The sequence below is a fragment of the Marmota flaviventris genome, chromosome 8 (genome assembly GCF_047511675.1).
Source record: "Marmota flaviventris isolate mMarFla1 chromosome 8, mMarFla1.hap1, whole genome shotgun sequence".
In the NCBI taxonomy this organism is placed as follows: domain Eukaryota; kingdom Metazoa; phylum Chordata; class Mammalia; order Rodentia; family Sciuridae; genus Marmota; species Marmota flaviventris.
The window spans coordinates 28,722,488-28,745,104 of NC_092505.1; the positions used below are offsets into that span (position 1 = coordinate 28,722,488).

The 22,617-nt window shown below is 33.1% G+C and overlaps 1 protein-coding gene across 1 annotated transcript in view; it reads left to right on the forward strand.

The window, feature by feature from the left end:
- Positions 1–22,617, forward strand: part of Robo2 (roundabout guidance receptor 2) — a 550,514-nt gene that overhangs the window by 402,498 nt on the left and 125,399 nt on the right. The window contains exon 7 of the mRNA XM_027929088.2: positions 344–482. Coding sequence (XP_027784889.2) covers positions 344–482 — 139 coding nt within the window. The remainder of the gene's footprint in view (positions 1–343; positions 483–22,617) is intronic.

Genomic DNA, 22,617 nt, shown 5'->3' on the forward strand with positions numbered 1-22,617 from the left:
TAATAATTTTTAAACTCACCTTCTTTCTATAGAATTTGGTGTTCTTAATATTTTGATAGGATTCACCTGATATGGCCCACAAATTCAAAAAAAAAAAAAATCAGTTTAATATTTTTTCCACAAGTTTGCATGGTCCTATATAGAAACCATAGTTATTCCTGTGCTTAAAAGTAATTCATTTTATTCAGTTATATTCAATTTGTAAGGCCTTATCAGACATAGTTGAGATACAGCATTCCATACCTATGTACAAAAGTAAACCATATGGTCCCTTTGCTCTTTTCATAATTACTTAAGTCATTCACATTTCATCTCACTTTATCTCTCTCTCTTTTTTTCCAAGAACGACCCACATTTCTCAGGAGGCCAATTAACCAGGTGGTGTTGGAAGAAGAGGCTGTAGAATTTCGCTGTCAGGTCCAGGGAGATCCTCAACCAACGGTGAGGTGGAAAAAGGATGATGCAGACTTGCCAAGAGGAAGGTAAAACCATTATGTGGATGGAAAATTGTTAGGTGATCAGAGAATAATTAGAGAAGAAAAAGACTTCCCCAATTTCCCACCAGATTTTCTCGCATTTTGGATATTTCCACACATGTGGTGTTTATATATGCAAGCTACATATTTGCTGTGTGCATATTAAAGTTCTTTAGGCTTTTGATATCACTCTCAATAAAAATCCACATTAGTACCTGATCCTAAACTCCATCTTTTATCCCAGGTAATAAGAATCCTAAGGTGTTTTCTTTCTCAGGAACCCTGTAGGTTTTCCATTCTCCTCTTTCTGAATCCTTGACCATCCATCCCACTTGTTCCTTTAACAATGGCCCTCCTTCCATGATGTTTCATCCACCCTTGAAATCCACTGTTTTTCTTTAATGCCCAAAGAATCTCTACCAAAACTGAGTGTGGCCAACTTTAAGGGCCACAACACCAAAGAGGCAATAAGTAAAGGATACCACTTTCCACACAGAGGATTTCTCCTCAGGGACCTCCTGTCACTTTTTCCATTGCCATTGTTTCAAGGACTCATTCTCTCCATTTTTCCCCCATTCTTCTTTTATCACACCCTAAAACGCAATCTCTCTCAATTATCTATATTATAAAATAAAGTCTATTATCTTTTATAAAAATAATTTGAACTTTTGTTTTTTAATTTATTTTAAATCTATGCCCTGGAAAAAATCATTTAAGATAGGCTAGAAAAAAAGTCATTCAAGTGTTTGCATTTTTTTTCCTATGCAATTGAGCAATTCTAGTTCTAAAATTTATTATGCTTTCCATCTTTCTGCACATGCTGAAACTCCAAGCATCACACCTACCACAATAATTGTCTCCAAAAAATTTTGCATCCCGTTTTCTGTCATTTTCTCTTAAAAAATTAGGTTTCATTCAACTGGTTAAAATTAAATGTGCATCTGCCAAAGTCACATACCCTTATGTGCATTCTCTAGCACTGCTGTAGATATACTGCTAAATTTGTACTTTTATTTCAAGTTTGAACTTTGTATGTCTCTAGGTATATGTTACTCTACTTTCCAAAGTCACATCATCAACAACATTAACCTCAAATGGACCAAATGTTTTAAACAGTGAGAGTTTCTTTCAGGTCTGTAGGTATAAAGCACTTACTTTAAACTAATTCAGTTATTTTTTCTGTCTAAATAGAAGCTGTGTTTGTTTTTCTGGTTTATTTATTTATTTGTTTATCTTTGCCACTTTTCTTCCAGACATCTACCTTTAAAGAATTGTCATTAACAGTGGATGTTAGTGAATATGAAGCTCCTTGTGCCTTCCCAGTGAAGATAGCTAAAAAGCAAGGAGAATTTATAGAAACTGAGTAGTTATTATCTATTCTTTATAGATTGTCAAAAATTTTCTTCAAATTTAAGAGAACATATGGATAATTTTTAAATGTTAATGTAAGTTTAAGAGATTAATTATAGAATAAAATTTATCCTAGTATAGACAATGGTTAATTTTTAATTTCTGAGAGGATACAGCATTTTCCATATTAAAAATAACTTATAATTTTGGAATACTTTTGTAATTATGGGAACATGACAATGTTAGTAGAAAGAGTTCCCATACACAGTGTATGCAGTTTCCCTTATTGCTGACATTCATGAATCATTTGTCATATCTAATTAACAAAGGTCTATATGCAATAATTTAATAAAGAAGGAATCTTACTTGGATTTTGTAGGTTTTTCCTTAATGCCCCTTTTTTACTCCAGAATTCAATCCAGGGATTTATTTGGGTGGGTGTCATAAAGTATTGCATTTAGTGTTCATGTTTGCCAGGTCTTCTTTAGTCTGTGACATGGTCTTAGTTTTTGTTTTGGGACTTTTATGACCTTGGAAAACTTGAAGAGAGGTATAGATCAAATATACTACAGTGTTGTTTCCAAAACCTGTATTACCCCAATGTTTTCATATGATTTGACTGGGTTTATCCGCTTTTGGAAAAAAAATGCCACAGTGCTGAGATGTCCTTCTTATTGCATTGTATCAAGGGTACATGCTATCCAAAGACTTCTCATCTACAAGTCATTTGTGACAGGGCAATGGGTTAGCTTCCAGACAGGCTAAAGAAAGTGCCTGGAGACAGCATGGGACACCTGTGGTTTATTCGGAAAAGCTTACAAGAGATCAGGGATTGATCTAACCAGAATTCAGCAGCGACAGGCTGAGAGATATCACCTCTGTCCCTCAAGGTGCTTTGCAAATCAATTCCTGCTGACGGTGTTTTGTCCAGTGACAGCCTGCTGGGCAAATGACATGAATCCTTTCCTCGGTGCCCTCAGTTCCATGCCACTCTCCACTCAGAGAGGAGTTCTGTATGTAGAAGCTGTGATGTCATCAGCATTAGCTTGCTTATTTACCTTGTAAAACTAGCATCCCCGGTAATAACTGTACTGGTGTAAAGGCAAGAAAATAACATTCTTTCTTTTTTGATTTTGTTTTGTTTGAAGTTCCCCTAGGGATTCTTTTTATTCAAATTCTTATTTTATTGATTCTTCTTATACATAACAATAGAATTAATTTTGATAAAATTATAAAAGCATAGCCTATAACTTATCTAATTAGTACACCATTTTTGTGGTGGGTACAATGGTGGGACTCACTTAGGTATTTTCTATGTGTTCATAGGAAAATTATGTTATTACTCTACTAACTTTCTGCAGATACCACTAGTTTGCCCTAGTTCCCAGTGAACATAAGAAAAAGCTAGTGTCCTTCCAGATACATGTATTGGAACTCTCAGGCCCAGGCTTGCTTTCATTGTTGCCATAACTTGGCTAGATTTTGGGGAACAGAGAGGGAACATTCAGGGACATGATATTCTATGATCTTTACTTTGGGTTTGATAGAAAAGAAAATTACAGTTGATCTGGTCAGTTTTTACATTACACAAGGTGGAGTTAGGAAAGATTCAAAAGTAGATACTTAGAAGAGTATATTGTATCTTAACTGTGTCTGTTTTTGAATGAAGGGAAAATAAAACTTGAGCCTAGTTAGATTTTCCCCAGTTGACTAGAGGAGCTCATTCATAAACCTTTTGTTGCTACACTATTCTCCAAATCTTGTCAAAAGTATTTACTTCAGATTACAGGTACTGCACATTAACTATACAATAGCATACAAGCTACATTTTCAGACTGTATGGTATCAGGCACCCCAAAGTCAAGGTTAAATTCTGAGAAATCTGATCTCCACTACCTTCCCTTGAAACATTTTCATAGTCTCAGTCTCCATTCATCCATACCTGGCATTTTACTACTGCAATATTCATGTGACCGGCTAAATATTTTTAAAGTATTAGGCAAATGGAATTGCTGGGTAAGCTTTAAATTGTTATGTTACAAAGGCCTTAGAGCAGAATCTATGCAATACAGAAATTGAGGTCAGTATTTTTATCATGATAGAAGCCATTCACTTTTTCTGCAATTCCCCATCTTTAAATGATATTTCAAAGAAGATTATTCATTCTTGGATCAGTGTGTATTAGCATAAGCTTCTCTTATGTATAATGAGGGGGAAGAGATCTCTTTACTCAGAGAAGAATAACAGTAATGACTTTTAGCCCGCCATGAACTAAATCAACAACATTGATTCTATTACATTATTTAGGTCTCAGACAAGGAAGATGGCCATTGTTCTTGGATAAGCAATTGGTGTGGAGGATGACATTTCTTTGGCTTGCCATTTAATGAAATTTGAATAAGGTTTGTTTGGTGGTTCATGCTTAACACTTTGATAGTAAAGCTCTTTAGGGCATCTGCATAGCCTATAATTACAATGTAAGTAACAAGTGACTAGTTTTCTTTTGAAGACAAGAACAGCCTTTCAATTCAGGTTTAAGTTTATGAAATGCTGTGATAGCTATTTAAAGCTTTAACACTGAAGAAGATATCTGCACCAGTATTTCAGGAACCAGAGATGAATTCAGGGAGTATTTTTTCTTTGTGGTGAAAATATTTTTTAAGTAGTACTATTATATGCTTTTCTTTTATTTAGCCTTAAACTCCTTGCCTTTCTCATTAACTACCTTTAATAAAATTAAAACATATTCTTGATGAGATTGTTAAAAACATTTCTGACTATAGTGTTTGGGGTAGGCAGGAAATATAGCAAGTTCAACAACAGCTGTTGTATGCAACTTGGGAGAAGTTACTTATATTTTCATAGAACAAAGGGATGAAATAGGAAGGAGGCTTTATATCATATATGCTATTATCAGAATAGTAAATCCTTGCAGTAATTTCTGAAGATATTACAATTACACAGTTGGATATTTCAGGAAGAAAAAAAAAGTGACTGGATTTTTATAACCATGCTAATTGTCAATAATTTTTTTAGGGGGGTCTTGATAAATATGTGTTAATATAAATCAAAACTATTTCATTTTATACACCGATATGAAAATAAAGTGAGTTGGGGGAACAATGGGAGAGAAGCACTTACAGTTTATGGTGATTACACTTTTTAAAAGCACAATTATTTTAAAGCACAGTTAACATAGAAGATGGACTTTTAGATTTACTTATTAATGGCCTCATGCATTTAAAATGCCCGTTGTCAGAGAGTAAACATAAGTCATTTAAGCATCATAAAGGTATATTTTTGATTCATTGTTTTTCATTTTAGGTTAAGGACATTGGGCACTATGGGAAGGTATTTACATGTGGAGTTATTAAACAAAATTACATAACCCGAGGCCATTTATTCCTTGGGTACTGCATCTACCTTTCTCAGGCAACCCTGGACTGTTACTTACTCAGGCTCTTTTGATGATCAAATGACTTTAACACATCTTTTCATAGTGTTTTATGTGTTAGAGGTTGCCAGTGTTTATAATGAGGCAATGTTCCATCTTGTGCTATGTTCCATTATAGAGCAAATATGTTAATATTTTGTTGTATCACAAATATGCTCCATGAAAATAATTTATAATCAATATGAAGAAACAGAGTATAATAAATTTATAATCAAAGAAGTAAAAATAAAATTGAAACATACCTACACTATAATATTCTGTTCAATCTAAAAATATCTCTCCCAGAATTTGGGTAAGAAGTTTAATTTTGACTTCTTATCTGGACATGCCAGCAGAGTTTGTCTTTCAGTTAATTATTATCAGTCTTTAAAATACTGTAAACTGGATATTTGACATCCATCATAAATCACATAATTTCATCATATCCCTATTAGTTATCTCTAGAATCTTTTCTATGCCAATTTTATTTTCTAAACTAACTCTAAAATGACTCTAACTTCCTCAATAAGGATCTACAAGTACAGAAAGGAATGTTCATAATAGCTTATCAGAGAAAAAAAGGAAACAAAATATGCCATTTACATTCTTATGTATGCTTGCAAATTCTAAATGCAGTTGATGGCTTGAACATAGTGAATATAATTCATGAATATTTCATAAAATAGTAAAAGGACCAGAGAATAAGTATTTGAAGATATGTAGTGCAAAATTCTATCAATTTTCCTGAGCCCACTGATATATTCCTTTTCTAAAGTGCAAGTCTATTTTAAGAGAGACTTCTTAGTTCCATGAAATGTAAGATTCACAAAAATGTATGATTCCATAAGAAAAGGAACTGAATAGACCACTCATACTCTTTTTTTTTTTTTTTGTGACTCTTTTACACAAAGTGGCTCTTTACACTTAGTCCTGGAAAATGTTCTTATATTAACTATCTGGAGGCTCCATTGTTTTGAGCATGTGCTACAGGGATGCAGGATCCTGAACAGGTGCTCAGCTCCCCAGCTGAGGAGATCAGACTTCTTCACTTGCAGCTTGTGCCTCAAGGACATGTGGTAATTTGGGCTTCTGATAAATAACCACTCTGATTAGGTTGGCTGCTAAAGAATGGGCGATTAAAATCATTTTAGAGAAAGAAGGTGAAAGCTAAGAACAAGAGAAAAATGTTGTATATAAAGCATTATAAATGGCAATTATTAAAAAAAAACCTTGTCCAAAAACATCAGATATTTAAAGAAAAGTTTAAATGAAAACTCTGCATTGTTTTCCTAATGCTATACAGATTTCTGAACCACTTCTGTCTCAAAAAATAAAAACTGCAAGAGCAATTAAAAACTGTGGGATCTTTTAATACAGATGACAATAGCATAAGGACTATTTAGACCATTGCCTGTGATGTTGGATTTGGCCTTGTTCTGCAGCTCTTTGATCATTTATCTGTTTAGTAGCACCTCATCTTCTGAAAGAATGTTGGACAGATTTTCCTACCACTAACTAGGAGTCTGACCTTGAAGAAGCAATTCAAGCTCTTTGTGTCTTACTTCCTAAAAGATATGGACCATTAATGTGGTGGGACTAAAGATTATCCTACGCTTTGAATCATTTGTACAGGGTGAATAACTATGTCATATTCTAACACCAGTGGTTATTGAAATATATAACTATTTTAAAAAGTGTTGTACAATGGATGCATATATATGGTGTCCTAGTTTTATAAATCCAAACAATTGGTGGCATTTACTTGTAATACAGACAACTACAAGGAAAAAAATGGTTCCTGCTAAAATATAAGAATAAAAAATTTTAGTAGTAATTATATATTCTCCTTTCTTTAGCCCAATAATTTCCATAAAAGCACATAAAATGTTATTTATTTAAAAATATCAATTTTGCTTTTAAATTCACAGATTCATTTATAACTTCATTTGCCAGTCACTTTGTCAATCCTGAAAGTTATCACCCATTTTCTACCTCTGCAAGTTCGTGCATCCCACAAATACTGTGTTCTAACTCCTGTTCAATCAGATTTTAAAGCTAGGACCTTCACATTTCACACATTATACAGTATTATTTGGCTTCTAGTAATGATAATAGCACTGCCTAATAAGAAGATTGTGTAATGATACAAGAAAATATTTTCAGAAAATTTACTACCTACCAGATACTCTACAAAATGCCTTTAATATACACTAAAATTCCATTATTTTAAAGAAAAGTGTTATAGAATAATATTACTGTCATTTGAGGAATGGGAAAACAGAAGCTTAAAGACATTAAGTTTTCAAATTCACACAATAATAAGTGTTAAGACCAGAGCTTGATTTTGAATCTGTCAAACCTGAATCTATGAAATCTGTATTTTAAACTAGTGGGCTCCCTAGTATTGTGATTATTAGTTGTTTAGGGACTTGAAACACATATGAATTTTATGTTTCTTGTGAATGTTTATATAATTAGCTACAAATAATACATTATAAATAACTATGTAGAAATATTACATGTTATTAAAGTTAAGGGTCACTTTTTTGAATACATTTCATAAGCTTCATATAAGATGTCTTGGTATTTTAGAAATATAAACTTGGAACAGCTTAAATTACCTTCTGGAAACTGAAGATATAGATTTTGTTTACAAACAGAATTAATTAGAAACTCTCAGATGGATGCCAGAATGTTTTTTTTTTTTTTTTTTTTTTTGTATTTTCATTAAATAGGTGCTAATAGTTGCTGTCAGCACAAAACTAATTGCCACCTAGGGTGGGAGTGCACATTGCCTGGTCCTATGACATTGGCCCATCTGTTGAGAATCTCAGCTTGGGAACAATGCTGGAACTGGCATCCAATTTGGACTTTGGCTAGTGGTCAACTAACAAGCTGGAACACACATGGAATACGAAGGGCCTTGAAGTCAGAGATGCTCTGCTGTCCATTAACTGGCAGTTCTTGTGTTGGATGAGGGCAGAGCCAAGACCACGTGTCAGTTTGCAGAGCAAAAGGATCTGAGTGCCACCTGTCATTGGCATGTGGGTATTGTCCAACATGGAAGCCACAGTAGGTGTGCTTCTTCCATCAAAGTCTGGCACATTAGAGCAGTCAGTAAGAATGAGGTGGCGAGTAGGTAACATTTTGCCTTGGCCCAAACTGTAGGAAGAGTCTGAGGCCTGCCAGTATTGTCAACATTATCACACAGGTGGATGGATACTTATTGCTATAGACACTCTCCCTTGTCCCTATGTTTCTATCTTCACTATGAGCAAAATGTGAAAAGGATAACATTGTTGAATTAATTAACACAAATGCTTATGTTCATAAGACACTCAGTGGTTAAAATCATTTAAATGGCTTTCAACCCCAGGGTTTTTCAAATACCTTTCTTCGTGGTATTTGTTGTCATTGTCATGCTTGCTATGTGGAATTACAATGTGAGGCTAACATACAAATTGGAATTTAGGAGATCAGTACTTTATTCTAGCTCTGTCATAATTCCAAATGTTGATTTAAACAATTCACATAACATGTCAGAGTATCAGAGTCCACATCTGCAAAATGCCTAATTTGGATTGGATGACTTCTATAGATCTAAAAATTTGTAAATGGTGTGATTACATGGAAACAACTACAAACAATTGCAGAAGCATGGTAATCCTTAATTTTTCCCCTTCAATAGTAGAAAAAGAAAACAGAACCAAAAAATTCAAATAGATAAGCTTAAAGAAGAAAAATAAAATTATACATATACTAATTTCCAGTGATAACTATGTTTTTATATTTTCCATATATGTTGCCAACTTCTTATGTGAATTTAAGTTTTCTGAATATTCAGAGTCATATTTAACCTTATTACCTAGGCTTCTACAGAAAAATTGCAGCATAGATTTAAAAACTTATTTTGATTACATTTCCCCCATAAATATAATATTCACAAATGATATACATAGTACTTATCAATAACAGAACTACTATAAGCATTTTGCATACTCTAATCCTTAGAACAATGGTATGGTTATAATGATATAATATCCATATTGCCAATTGGAAACCGACACATAAAAAGCATGTCAGTCACTCACCTAATAAGTGACCTGAGATGTCTTGTTTTTAAGCCAACACCCTTGACCCCTGCCTAGAGGTGTTGGGAGGAAATAGCTTTTTCCCATATATATTTGGTATTGAAGATTAGGAAAACAGTCTACTACATTCTTAGCTAGAAGTATGTCTTTGATCAAAGACATAATTCAGTCACTTAATACATCTGTGTAATAATAAAGCACATATTAAATATTTTATATATCATGCTTACCATCAATAATAGATAAAATCATTATATCAAATACATAAGGAAATTTATCTCTTTTCCTTTTAAATTATACTTTTTGTATTGAAACAAAATTTAGACTAATTCTACATCTTTTCCTCACAGTGTATTTGTACTTAATATTTCTTATCATTTTATCTTCACTGTATTAGGAAAAAAAAAAAAACTGTCACCAGAAATGATCAGAAGCCAAAGAAATAATTGCTGAAGGAATTAAATAGTACTAGTAGAGTATATAAATCTAGAGCCATGAATTCTTCTGGAGCATTGACAGTTTAATTCATCATTTTTTAACCATTTTAAAAAATTTGTTCTAATTAGTTATACATGACAGTAGATTGCACTTTGACACATCATACATAAATGGAGTATAACTTCCCATCCTTCTGGTTTTACATGATGTAGAATCACACCAGTAGTTATGCACATAGAGTAATAATGCCTGATTCATTCTACTATTCCTCTTACCCCATTCCCCCTCCCCTCTCACTACTCCCCTCTGCCTAATCCAAACTCTATGTTGCCACCTCCCGCCCCACCACTTACTGTGTATTGTAAATTAGCATCCTCATGTCAGAGAAAACATTTAGCCTTTGGTTTTTGGAATTTGCTCATTTTGCTTAGTGTGATATTCTCCAGCTCCATTATGAAATTGTTTTAATTAAACATTATCAAAAGGCTATTTTCTTAGTAAATTCAAAGGTGCCTTGAACAATATGCTAGGCAGTGAAGATTAAAAGATGAGTTAAATTCTATTTTTTTTCATTTGCTAAGAGTTTAACTTTTAATAATTTCTTGGTAATGTTTGATTCAAACAATTCCATAATTTTTTATAAATTAGAAAGCAGGAGGGAGTTCTAGAATTTATATATATATATATATATATATATATATATATATATATATATATATATACATACACACACACACATATATATGTGTGTGTGTGTTTATATGCATACATATGTATATATGCATATATATTAATTTCACATAATAGTTTCTAAGCAAAAGTTGACTATTTCATCCAGTTATTCAAGTCTAATGATATAAATTAAAAGGTGAAAAAAGCAAAGAAATAAGACCCAGTATTACAATAATATAATTAATGTGTTGATATATCTTTGCTATTAAGGAGATATAATTGTCAAAGATAACAGATAGGAGGAGAAATACTTTCAAAGTCACTACTACTCACTGCAGCAAGCCAATTATTGGGTAAATCTGTTTTAGTTGTTACATAGTATTAATTCATTGGAGCTTTGTTTTAAAAAAAATCATATTAGGAGATGAGACCTTGGCACTGGGGTACAGTGTACATTTGCCAGAAAGTTAAAATATGGCAAAACCTTCTGATAAAATTATTCCTTATATAGATCTATGGGTCAGCACCATGACACAAGATCTCACTGTGGAAATTTTGCTAATTTTTCTTTTCTATATACTGTTATAATTACAAAAAATAATGTAACATCATTAAACTCATTAAATGCTATACATTTCTAAATGTAGGCATTTGGAGTACATTTAAAATACCCAGTTGGGTATTTTCTGTCACTGAAATTCATATGACAAACGGCACTTGTAAAAAAAATATGTTTGATGGCAACCATAAACATTTCAACCAGGAATGCATATTAAATTCATTAATCTACATTTTATAGCGCTTTGTCCAAATATTTATACCACAGATAACAAAAACAAAAATGTAAATCTGGACTGCTCTCTTTATTTATTTGAGAGATTTTAAAAGGAAAAGGAAATTGTTTTTGTCTTCTTTATGAGCATAATTTATGATAAAATGTCAATTTTCTCAAAAGAATAATAAAAAATATCCAATGTAGGTTAATAATGTATTATATTTCAAGAATCATTTAAGAAGTAAGAAACACATTCATCAAAGATTAGAAATATGTTGATATTTCAACAAATAAGAGATGAGTCAGTTCTCAAGGATAATGGTAGGGCATATGAGGTATTACAGAATAAGGTAAACCACATAAAACTATGGCATGCAAGATTCTGGGGAGTTTCAACTAAAACAAAGGTATTTTATTCCTGTGTAACTGCAGAGGTGGGTCTGAAAGAGAGAGTAGATTTTTGTAAGTGAAGTGCCAAAGACTATTTCTGGAGACAAAAGAAAGATGAAAAAGCTTTGGAAAGTGTGGGCCAACAGCTTGTGGCTCACTTTGCCTGAAGTACAAAGAAGCAGCACATAAGGCCTAAAAGGGAAATGAGGTTCTATTTTGAAACCCCCAAATCCAAGGGAAGCACTTAGGACAAACATTAAATGTGGGATCATTAAAGCATGTTGAGGTGGAATGCATCTGTCTGTATATTTAGAAAACTGTTTTTTACATCTTTGTAGGGTAGTTTGGAGCTGAGAAAATTTGTATATAGGCATTCCTGATAGGAAATTGTTGGAAAAGTAGTGACACTGCCTTGAGGTGTTTTCTGTGAGTACACAAACTTGGATATTAACGCACACAAAATCCAAAGGGGGGAAAAATTTCAATTGGAAATTAGGGCTCATGGGAAAGAGAAGTTAAAAGTAAAACTGAAGTTAATAATTTGGGTGCCTGAGTGAAAGGTATTATGCTTTGTAAATAGAGAAGTCAGATATATTGCTTAGTCTAATCAATTTTAATCATATAGTGGTAGTTCATAAACTGAAAGGTACAATTGATTGAGATCCAAAAATGCTTTTTCTCTCAGTTAAAGAGGTTAAAAAATAACCAAATCAACAATGGCATGCAGTCTGTGGTAAGTTGATTTCTAATTCTAGAAATGTAAAAAATGTAATCTTAAAATTTATCAACTATGAGAGTGACAGCTAATGTTTATGAGTGCTTACATGCAGTTAACTCATTTGATCTCCATCTTTGCCTCATGGAGTAGGAGTTATTACCATCTGTATTTTATAGACAGAGAGACTGGGGGACAATTTTAAGTGGTGAAGATTTGAATACAAACACCACATATTCAAGCCCACTTTCCTAGGGAGTATATTTATCAATTTACAACTAATGGAATGTGTATTCTTAAAATTAATAACAAAACTATAATTTTTAAGGACACAGGTTGTGCTAGGTGGATATATAGTTTATAATTTATCTTTCCAGCAGTCTTGAAGTATGAATCATTTCCCACATTTTTTTATTTTTTATTTTTGTTACCAGAGATTGATCCCAGGAGTGCTTAACCACTGAGCTACATCCCTAACACTTTTTATTTTTTATTTTGAGACAGGGTCTTGCTAAGCTGCTGAGGGTCTGGCTAAATTGCTGAGGATGTCCTTAAACTTGCAGCCTCCTGAATTGCTAGGATTACAGGCATGTGCCTGTCAGGCTTGAATCCTCTCTTTTTGCAGCGGAAGAAACTGAAATTTAGAGACGAGATGACCTGCTCAAGGTGTACAGACTCATGTAAGGGAAAACTTAAAACCTCTGGTCTATCTCTCTGTTAAAAGCTTGTGCTCATTTCCCACTTGGGTTCTGGAAAGCCCTTCATTCCATGTTTTATTAAAAGGTTGCTGCCTTTTTAATCTATTGGTTTGTATTCCCATATTATTAAGAAAAAACAGTGTTGAGCTCATCATTATTTCAATTGTCTATTTTTCTACCCTCTTAACACCCTTTGTGTATTTATCTTCATACTAAATATTTAGCACTATGTCTGACACATGGTATTCATTAGTTAGCCATTTACATAGAGTGGTTTATCTACTGAGGGAAATTTTGCTTTTCTTATTCCCCAAGAGACATTTGACAACATCTGGAGACAATTTTGATTGGTTCCTTGCATCTAGTGGGTAGGAACAAAACTGGTACTAAACATCCTACTATGCACAGAACAACCCCCACAGCAAGGAAAATCTGTCCCCAAATGTGCCAGGGTTGAGAAACCCTGAGGATCAGGGCATTGCTTAACTGTCATCTTACATCTTGTGTTTTTATTTTTAATGTTAGGATAAAATAATAAAATATATTTCCAAGGAATGCATTTTTCAAGATAGTAGTCTTTCCTTATTGCTTCTAATATGAAGGCTGTACAAAAGTAAGATGGATAATATAATGATAGGATTAGACACAAAAATTTCATCATTTAACAGAAAAAGCAGGCCTTTTGGTTCACTAATGACCTAAGAAGAATGTACACTTTTGCATATTTTCTAAAATATATAAGGCAGGTGATTTTTCTTTGTATGTCGTGCTCATTAAATAGTTGCTGAATTGTTGAAACCAGTTAAGAATACCTCAATTAGATAAGTTTTTAAACCTTCATTTTCAAGTAGATCTTCCAACCCATGAGATCTGTGTCACATTTAATGATCAGAAGTGCCCCTAGGAAACTGGGCTAAATTTCTAAATTGCACCATAATCACATTTCATACAGAAGTTTCTATTGGCAGAAGAGGAGAGAGCCTTTTCAATCTTCTAGAGTATAGCCTAGTCTAAACCTCCCTCTGATAATATGGAACCCTCACATAGCTCAGCAAATGCTGAGTTTGAACACTAATGAAGGAGGCTTCTTGGAATTTGTCCAACAAAGGCAGAAAGGCCACCTGCACATTCCAAAACCCAATTTACCCCAAACTTGTAGTCCCTGATTGCACATGTTCATTCCCACCACAGGAAGTGTATGGGGTCTGTCTATGGAAAAACTTCTGGTCCAGGCTGTGAGCTCTGTGGATTCCTGTAGACTTAATCCCTAAAGTTCTTTTCTAATAGGACTTATAGTTAATTTCTAGCTGAACTGTGAGACACAGTCACTTTTTGCAATCTGATATTGCAATTTCTAGTCTTATTGTAAAACCAAATTATCTTTAAAGAAATTAAGCCAATAAGATAATTATTCCTAACTGGGATGAAAATGGAACCTGCTTCCTGACTTTATTTGTTCCAACCTGCTCTTCTTAAGTGTGATATATTTGCATTTTTCACCATATTTGTAACAGCCTTGTGAAGTAGGGACTATTAATTATCCCATAATTATGTTAAGGAGGAAGAAACTCTAGATTCCATTTGTAAATTGAATGATCTGAGATTAAATGGAATCAGACTGTGTTTTGTTTTACTTTGTTACTTTATTGATTTTTAAGAGAATGAGTTTTTCATTGAGTTAATATTCTGTGATGGTCTGTAAGTGAGAGGTCTCTTCTCTTCCTTTATCTTCCACCCTTAGGCCAGAAGTCAAATTAGAGAAAAGTGAGATTTTCTTTAAGGAATAAGGGATAAATATCTGAGAACATCAGAGGATAAAAAAGAGTTTTTTTTTTTTTTTTTTCTTTTGGCAATCAGGGAACAGGTAGTTTATTTGTGGAGGTATTCATAAAAATTTTGTAAGAGGTTAAATTAGATGAGATGAATCACATTGCATAGGATGTGAGAAATAAGTGAATAAGGTGACAGTAAATGGGAACCTATATAGTAACAAAGGACAACAGGATGTGATCTTTACAATTTGCCACAAATTTGCCAAGAAAACCTATCTCTGGAGGAGCCCTCCGTGTCTGCTATAAGATTAGAAGATGGGGTTACTCAGAAGATAGCTACAGCCTTCACTGTTTAAAATTCTAAGAAATTTGGGTTTAGGGTAAGCAGGGTGCAGTGGCCCAGTTGTGAATTTGTTAAATTGTTCAAGCTCCAGAGGGAGGCTCCAGTACTCAGGTGGTCAGGACCCAGAGGGGCTGACAGTGGTTCAAGGCCTGGTCCTTTTGGCCTAAGTATTTGTTAGCAGAAATCTATACTTTGTTAAGTCAACTATTTTATCCTATTATGGATATTTTTAAATGTCTTTTAAAATTTGTTTTCATTTAGCTTTTTCATTGGAAAATGCCTTGTTTCTTTCAGCTGTGCTAAAGGGAAAGTACTAATATGACTCACCCTCCTCCTCTGTAATGTGGTCTCTTCCTCTATTTCAAAAGGTTCAAGAGAAGCATTAATATTTTCAGATCGAGGCTGACCATAACTGAAACTTCAGAAACTGTGGATGAGGCAGTATTACTGTTCAGGGGTTTTACCCCTGTGGGCTAGTCTGATAGGGAGGGAGTCCCCTAGACAATAGACTAGACAAGGGTAGCATTATAGAAAGTCACAAGAGGTGAAAGTATTGTTTGGCTAATTCAGATGGGAAAGAATGCTATGATATTTTTAATTCCTTGGGCTTTCTGTATAGTTTCCAGAAGAGAAAAGCAAGTTCACTTAGGGACGACCTTGCCTCTTACAATGCCCTGCAAGTCTAGTCTTCATTTTCCTCCCAATGAATATAAAGGCAATTATCATTTTTTTTTTAATTGAGGATATATATCCTTATCCTTCTCTTAGATGTCTTACCTAGAAATTGCCTGAGACCTGATTCCTGAATGAATAGGTGAATATTTTCTCACCCAAACTGTAGACATTAGCCTTCATTATAACTGTAGATAGAAAGAGAAAAGGGAACCAGGGTTTGCTATGAAGTATAGAAAACTACTCAGGTTTTGGCCAGCATATGAAAGGGCTATTGTGCTCATTTTGAAGTCTCATGCCTCAGATGTGTTTTAAGAACTTGACTTTAGGGTACACTTTAAATATTAAAGATTAGAAAAATATTATATAGGATTTAGGTAGCTATAAGTACTTATACAAATTTAATAACAGATTAAAATGTTGTCTCTGAAGGTTTTTATAAAAAAAATCTTGAACAGATTGTTTTAGGAAAATTAAGTAACCTTTTCTATTTGGTGCTTTTAAGAGTAAAAGTGACACAATATTTAACTTTCTCCAGGAATATTTGAATATTTGTATTTTATAGATGAAGCCATGATTAAAAATTTAAGTTATTAAAATGGTCCTTTTTAACAATTGAAAAACACTGTTATCGAGTTCTAAATGACTATCTAAAGATCCGTAACATGGCACAGTGGAATTTTGCTCATTAGTGTGTTTTAATAATCAATGAATGATTCCGTAAGCTGAATAAGTGAGATAGATAGATAGATAGATAGATAGATAGATAGATAGATAGATAGATATCTATATCAAACAATCCTTGTGTTGAAAGAAAAGCAATAGACTTTGCAACATTTTTATATGAAACTCTACAATGAAATTATCCTTGAAATTGTGGAATTATGGGAGACCTATTATTAGACTTTTGTTTCCTTTAAAGAGTATGAAAGGTCTAGGATGATCTTTTGTTGTTTGGATTCAGTAGAAGTATTTTGAAAATTGAAAACAAACCTTTGGATCTCCCCAAATGTAAAGAAACATTTACTTGCATAGACATTAAATGTTTCCTTATTCAATTCATACTTTTTACTATTGGCCAACTTAATGTTTAATAAAGCAGATTGCATAATAAAATTTTTAAGTGCTAATGCAAAACATTTGCTCAGGAATTCGAGCCAGGAATCTTATAATAAGAAGTAGTAGGTGCTTTCAAAAACTAAAAAGGTTGAGAAAATAAATTTCCTTCCATGGAAAACAAAGGTGCTTTTGAAAAGAGAATTGCCATCTAGGAGATTTTATAGAGTCCTCGTGTAATTCAAACAAGGTGATTAGGTGCACAGGTTTGGACTGAGTATGGCAAAAGTCCAGTTAGTAATAGAAAATTTAGTTTGTATTCCTTCTTTTTTTTCTCTCTCCTTACCAAATTCTGCTCCCATTGTGGAAAGCTTGGGAGTAACTAATTATCTGAATTATATTTATAAAAGCAAGAAAGTCATGAGAAGTTTGTACCCTCCAGGCTTAACATAGCTTGGGAATTTCAAAGTATGAGTAATGAATAAAATGTGGTTATGTTATAAAATTTTGCCCATTTTGGGGTCTTTCTTGATATTTTCATAGCAAATTTATATTTATAGAAATTATTCCCCCCTAGTATGCAAACAATTTTCTTTATGAAAAAGAAATAAAAGAGTTTATTTAAATTATTTAAAGTTGGAAATGATTTTATAATGAAGCACTTCGTTTCTTGAAACAATGAATACTAATATTTCTCTTTTGAGGCACTTTTAGATTTATTCATCAAATATAAGATCACACACAAAACAGAAACTTGCATACAAACTGTTGTTTTAAGTATTAAAATAGATTTACTTTGTTTTGTTTATTATTTAGCTGAACAGATGGTAATGATTTTGACACAATTCGATTTCCTTTTCTTTCTGTTCTTTTTTTTTTAACTGGGGAAATAAAAACCCACATAAAAACAGAGCTTCTTTCCCCACTTTGTCACAGCTGGTTACCAATCAATCTCAATTCACGGTACAGTGATGATAGCACATGTTGTCCAGGGGCCAAATCTGATTGGGTTGCATTTTTCAGCAGTGTTTCATATCAGAAAAAATAAGGTATCTCTATGGTGTAGACTGTCAACACATGATTGTACAACTGTCATTAATCAAACCTGGCAACAATGACTGCATTTATATAAGTCCACGACTGGCAGATTTCACAATGAAAATTACCCCATTTCTAGTAGAATTGCCTCATCAGGAGTGTTTTTTTCATCTATTTCTTTTTTTCTTGTTTTTAATTAAAGTCAGCATAACCTCCTACATGTTGATCACATATAAATTTAAACCATGTCATAATGTAGCTGTATTAAACCAGAGTCTGCTTTTATTACTTCAAATCTATTCTGGACTGTTTAAAGGCAGCCAAAAGCAATTGAGAGCAAAATTTAAGTGCCTCTGATTAGTACTTGTGTTAAATAAATAAATGATGTTAAATAAATAAATCATATTAAGACTCATGTTAAGGCATATACAGATTAGTAAAAATATTTATCAACCTCCTAGGGTTACCGTTTATTTTAGAATAATATTGAGAGAAATGTTGGTAAAGAGTTTCTGGAGCTTCAGAAACCCTGAACACAAAGTCACCAGTACATATGGACACACTTATCCAATCCACACACACAGAGCAATATATATATATATATTCATATGTATATATATGTTCATATGTAAATATATGTGTGTATGTGTGTGTGTGTATATATATATATATATATATATATATATATATATATATATATATATATATTCATAACGACTTCAAATCCCTTTCTAACTTCAGACAACAGTCTAAGACAACTTCTTTTGTAAAGTTATTTGTTATTATGGAATCATGTTGTTGTTTACTGTAAAGATCTCTCTAAATGGAAGGGGAATTATTACCTATAACTTTTCATATCCCTCTGTCAATATTTTCTTTCAGGGCAATAATGAATATCTTTCCAATTACCCAAAGTAATGATGTAAAGCACAAATGAGATTACAATTAAGCATGTACCAATTTACCCAGAGTGAAATAAGGGAAATAAACCTACATTTATTAGACTTGGACCTGAGGAAATATTTGAGACCTGATTGCTTGTCAAATATGTAATTTTAGGTAGCAGCTTTTTTTTCTCAGGGATAACCCAATCCATTAGAGAAAGAGGAGAAGCGTAATAGATACTCGTGTGAGATTTTTCTTCTAAATATAACTGCCTCCATGTGTGGGCTTGGGAAAGAAACTTTGTCATGTTTTGCCTTGATGCCTAAATGTGAAATTAGTTAATTAGCCACATATTTTCTTTGTAAGTTTTGAAATTAAGACATATTTCTTTAAAACCAGTCCTCATATTCCTTAAGTTTTTGCAGATAAGCACTATATGATCACAGCTGTGGGACTGTCAGGGCTCATGATGGCACTGTGATGTGTTTGAGTCTCCTGAGTTTGTTGTGGGTATTGTCAAGGTTGAGACTGGAGACTGGCACAGTGGTTCAAGTGTGTGAAAAGCAGCAACAGTAGTGTTGCCAGTCATAGGTTGTACAATTGTACTAAAGTTGTGTAAAACTGAGAAAGCAGAATTATCTTTCACTTTAGAGTAAGAAACACCTGGATCTAAAAATTCAAATTTGCATGTGAAAATGTCAGATTTTTAAATGGTATCAAAATTTTACTTGGCCAAAACACACACCCAAAATAAATTTGTGTTTTTGTAAATTATAAAACAGAATAAAAAGAAATAAAAGTCATTTTTAAAATAATAGGTGTGGTGGACAGATAGTACTTTATATTGTTTAAGAAGGAAAGACATCTCTGATGAAATGATGTTTGGGTTATCCTGATGATAAAAAAGATTGAGCAATGAAAATGTACAGGGAAAAAAATTCCATGAATTTACAGCATTAATAGAAAGACACAGTGGCAGCTGACTGGGTGTCGAACAAGGAAAAAAAAAGAGCCATATGGTTATAAACAGGTTATAAACATGAAGTTGAAGAGGTGGACAAGAACCTGTTTAAAGCCTTAAAGACCATAAATAAATAGGTTTTATTCTAAGTGACAAATGAGAAGTTGCAGAGAAGTGACATCACAGATGTAGATTTGTCAGTTAATGAATTTGTGTTGATGCTCTTAATTCACCAAAAAATGCTCAGATTACATAATTGCTCTTATAGCATATGGGTCATTGTTAGGAATACTTGACCTACAGTTAAGATAATTCACAAGGAACCTAAATTTTAAAAGGTGGTCTTGCAAATGAGAGTGCACTGTTCTTTTGGCACAAGTGTAATATGAATAGTAGAAACTTTTGAAAGAAATGTTTCCTGTTATCATGTACAGAAGATTATCTAATATTTCCAAATGTTCAAAGATGGAATAGGCCATTCAGCATACAAATAAGCTGGAACACTGGTTGATTGATTGCATGTTGAAGATAGGATTAAAATGTTGATGGATGGTTACAGAAGGTAAAATTTAATGTCTCTTTGAAGAGTTAATCACTGTATACATACTCAAAGTATGTCAATATAAATTCATAATGCTGATTATGGTTGCAATCTTTTCTCCTACAAAGATCTGGTGAGAAAAGGTAATTTAAGGGAAGCTACTAGAGACTAACATTGATCAAATTATGTTATGTACACATATACATATGGCACATAAAAAAGTTACAAGATTAAAAAATTCTGAACCTCCCAAAGTTGGAGAGTTTTCAAAGTTTGTTTCTGTCTTCTGCTTTAAATTGCAACAATCCTGTGTAACAGGACTAGTGTATTGTAGCAGTTATTTGTAATTGGGGAAAGACAGGACATATGTGCACACTAGACCTTGTAGCTGGGGAAATGTGCACTAATTGGTAATTATCATCTGGCCTAGACCTGTGAAGGCAGACACCATCCTTCTGACTGAAGATCTTTTCACTAGGCTCTACAGTCTATGAAGGCAGGTACTCCTACTTCTGATGCAATATCTGGAGTGTAGGCTATGTGATTTGTTTATTGCTTAAGTAAAATATTTAAGTCTTCATTATAACCTTCTCAAATTCTTATGATCATCATGGGGAAATTAAAATGAGATAATTGTGAATGAGCATCTATTAATTCCTGTGAACTACACCAGGCATTATGATGTGGAAGATCATTTAAAATCATAACACAAGCCAGGCATAATGGCACATGCCTAGAATCTCAGAATCTCAGTGACTCAGAAGACTGAGGCGAGCCTGGGCAACTTAGTGAGATCCTGTCTCAAAAAAAAAAAAGAAAGAAAGAAAGAAAGAAACAGAAATAAAAAGGTCTGGGGATACAGTTCAGTGGTAAAGTACCACTGGTTCAATGTAGTACCATAAACAAATTACTCCCAAACTTCTTTCAACTCCAAAATCTTCCTGTCTTTCAGGAATAGTTTCCATACGTGGGTGCATATGTTCTCTACATCTGTAAAATTTTATAACAAATATCTTCATACTACCAGATCCTCCTCCTCCTTCTTTACAATCTGTGTCTGAAAACCTTTTCTACAATATTAGAATATTTGCCTGTAAAAACACAATATCTTTGAAATATAGATTTTTTATTAGCTAAGATTAATATGTTGTATTCATCCCAAGCAATATTTTATTTTTAATATTTCTCAAGGGGAATTGTTATTGTAGCAGAGAATACACAGTAACTTGTGTCTCTGATCATAATACATTTCATAAAGAAATAAAAACTAACTTTAAAATAGCAAATTCAGTGTTTGTATTCTTAATCTTGTTTTCATCCTCCTTAAAACAATTTTAAAAATCTCATCCTGGCATGGTAGAACACAAGTGCAATCCCAGCAACTCAGAAACCTAAGGCAGGGGGATTGCAAATTTGAGGAGCACTTTCTGCAATTTAGCAAGGCCGTAAGCAACTTGGCAAGATTCTGTTTCAAAATAAAAAATGGTGGTGGGGGGAGTTTGGAATGTGACTCAGTGGTTAAGAGTCCCTGGGTTCAATCTCTGGTACCAGAAAAAAAAAGGGGGGGGGTGGTATCTCAGAAAGTCAGATTACAGAGTTATTTTAGGTTTCAATGTATTTTCTATATTTTGAAGGTAGCCTTTTTCTTAGTAAGCCAAGAGATTCCACCCTGTATTTATCTTTCATGCTGCACCTGTGTAGTGAATTTCTCTCATATGAAATAAAATTTTGTCAAAAACTATAACTAAATATTTTTGAATGTCATATTATACTTTTAGTTATGTCTTAACATGTCTTCTGTCTGCATTTATAAATTAAATGATGACTTTAAGAAATATTTATGTAGTGCATACTTCAGAGAGCTAAATGTATTTAACCTGCTTTAAATGTATACATGTATCAAAACCTCACATGGTAACATAGTAATTTTTTTATGCTTTTCTAGAGAAGTTAAAAGAAATAAAAAATTAAAAATCCACAGGGAACAGGCACACATGGAATGGGAATAATGGAATGCTCAGAGTCAGGGTTGGAATTCTGGCTTTTCTCTCTAGCAACTAAAGGACATTGGACAAGTCATTTGACTGAACTATCAATTTCCTCATCTATGAAATGAGGATTCCAGGTTCAGAAGATTGCTTTGAGAGTACTCTGAACAATGTGTACAATTGTATCTTTTTCTACTGTGAGGCAATAATACAATTGTTTTTCTCAAGAAAATAATGTGCAAGTATCTTGTATTAACTTAGAATTGTGGTTCCACATGCCTTTTGATCTAGAAAAGACCTTACAGATCATCACATTGACCCCC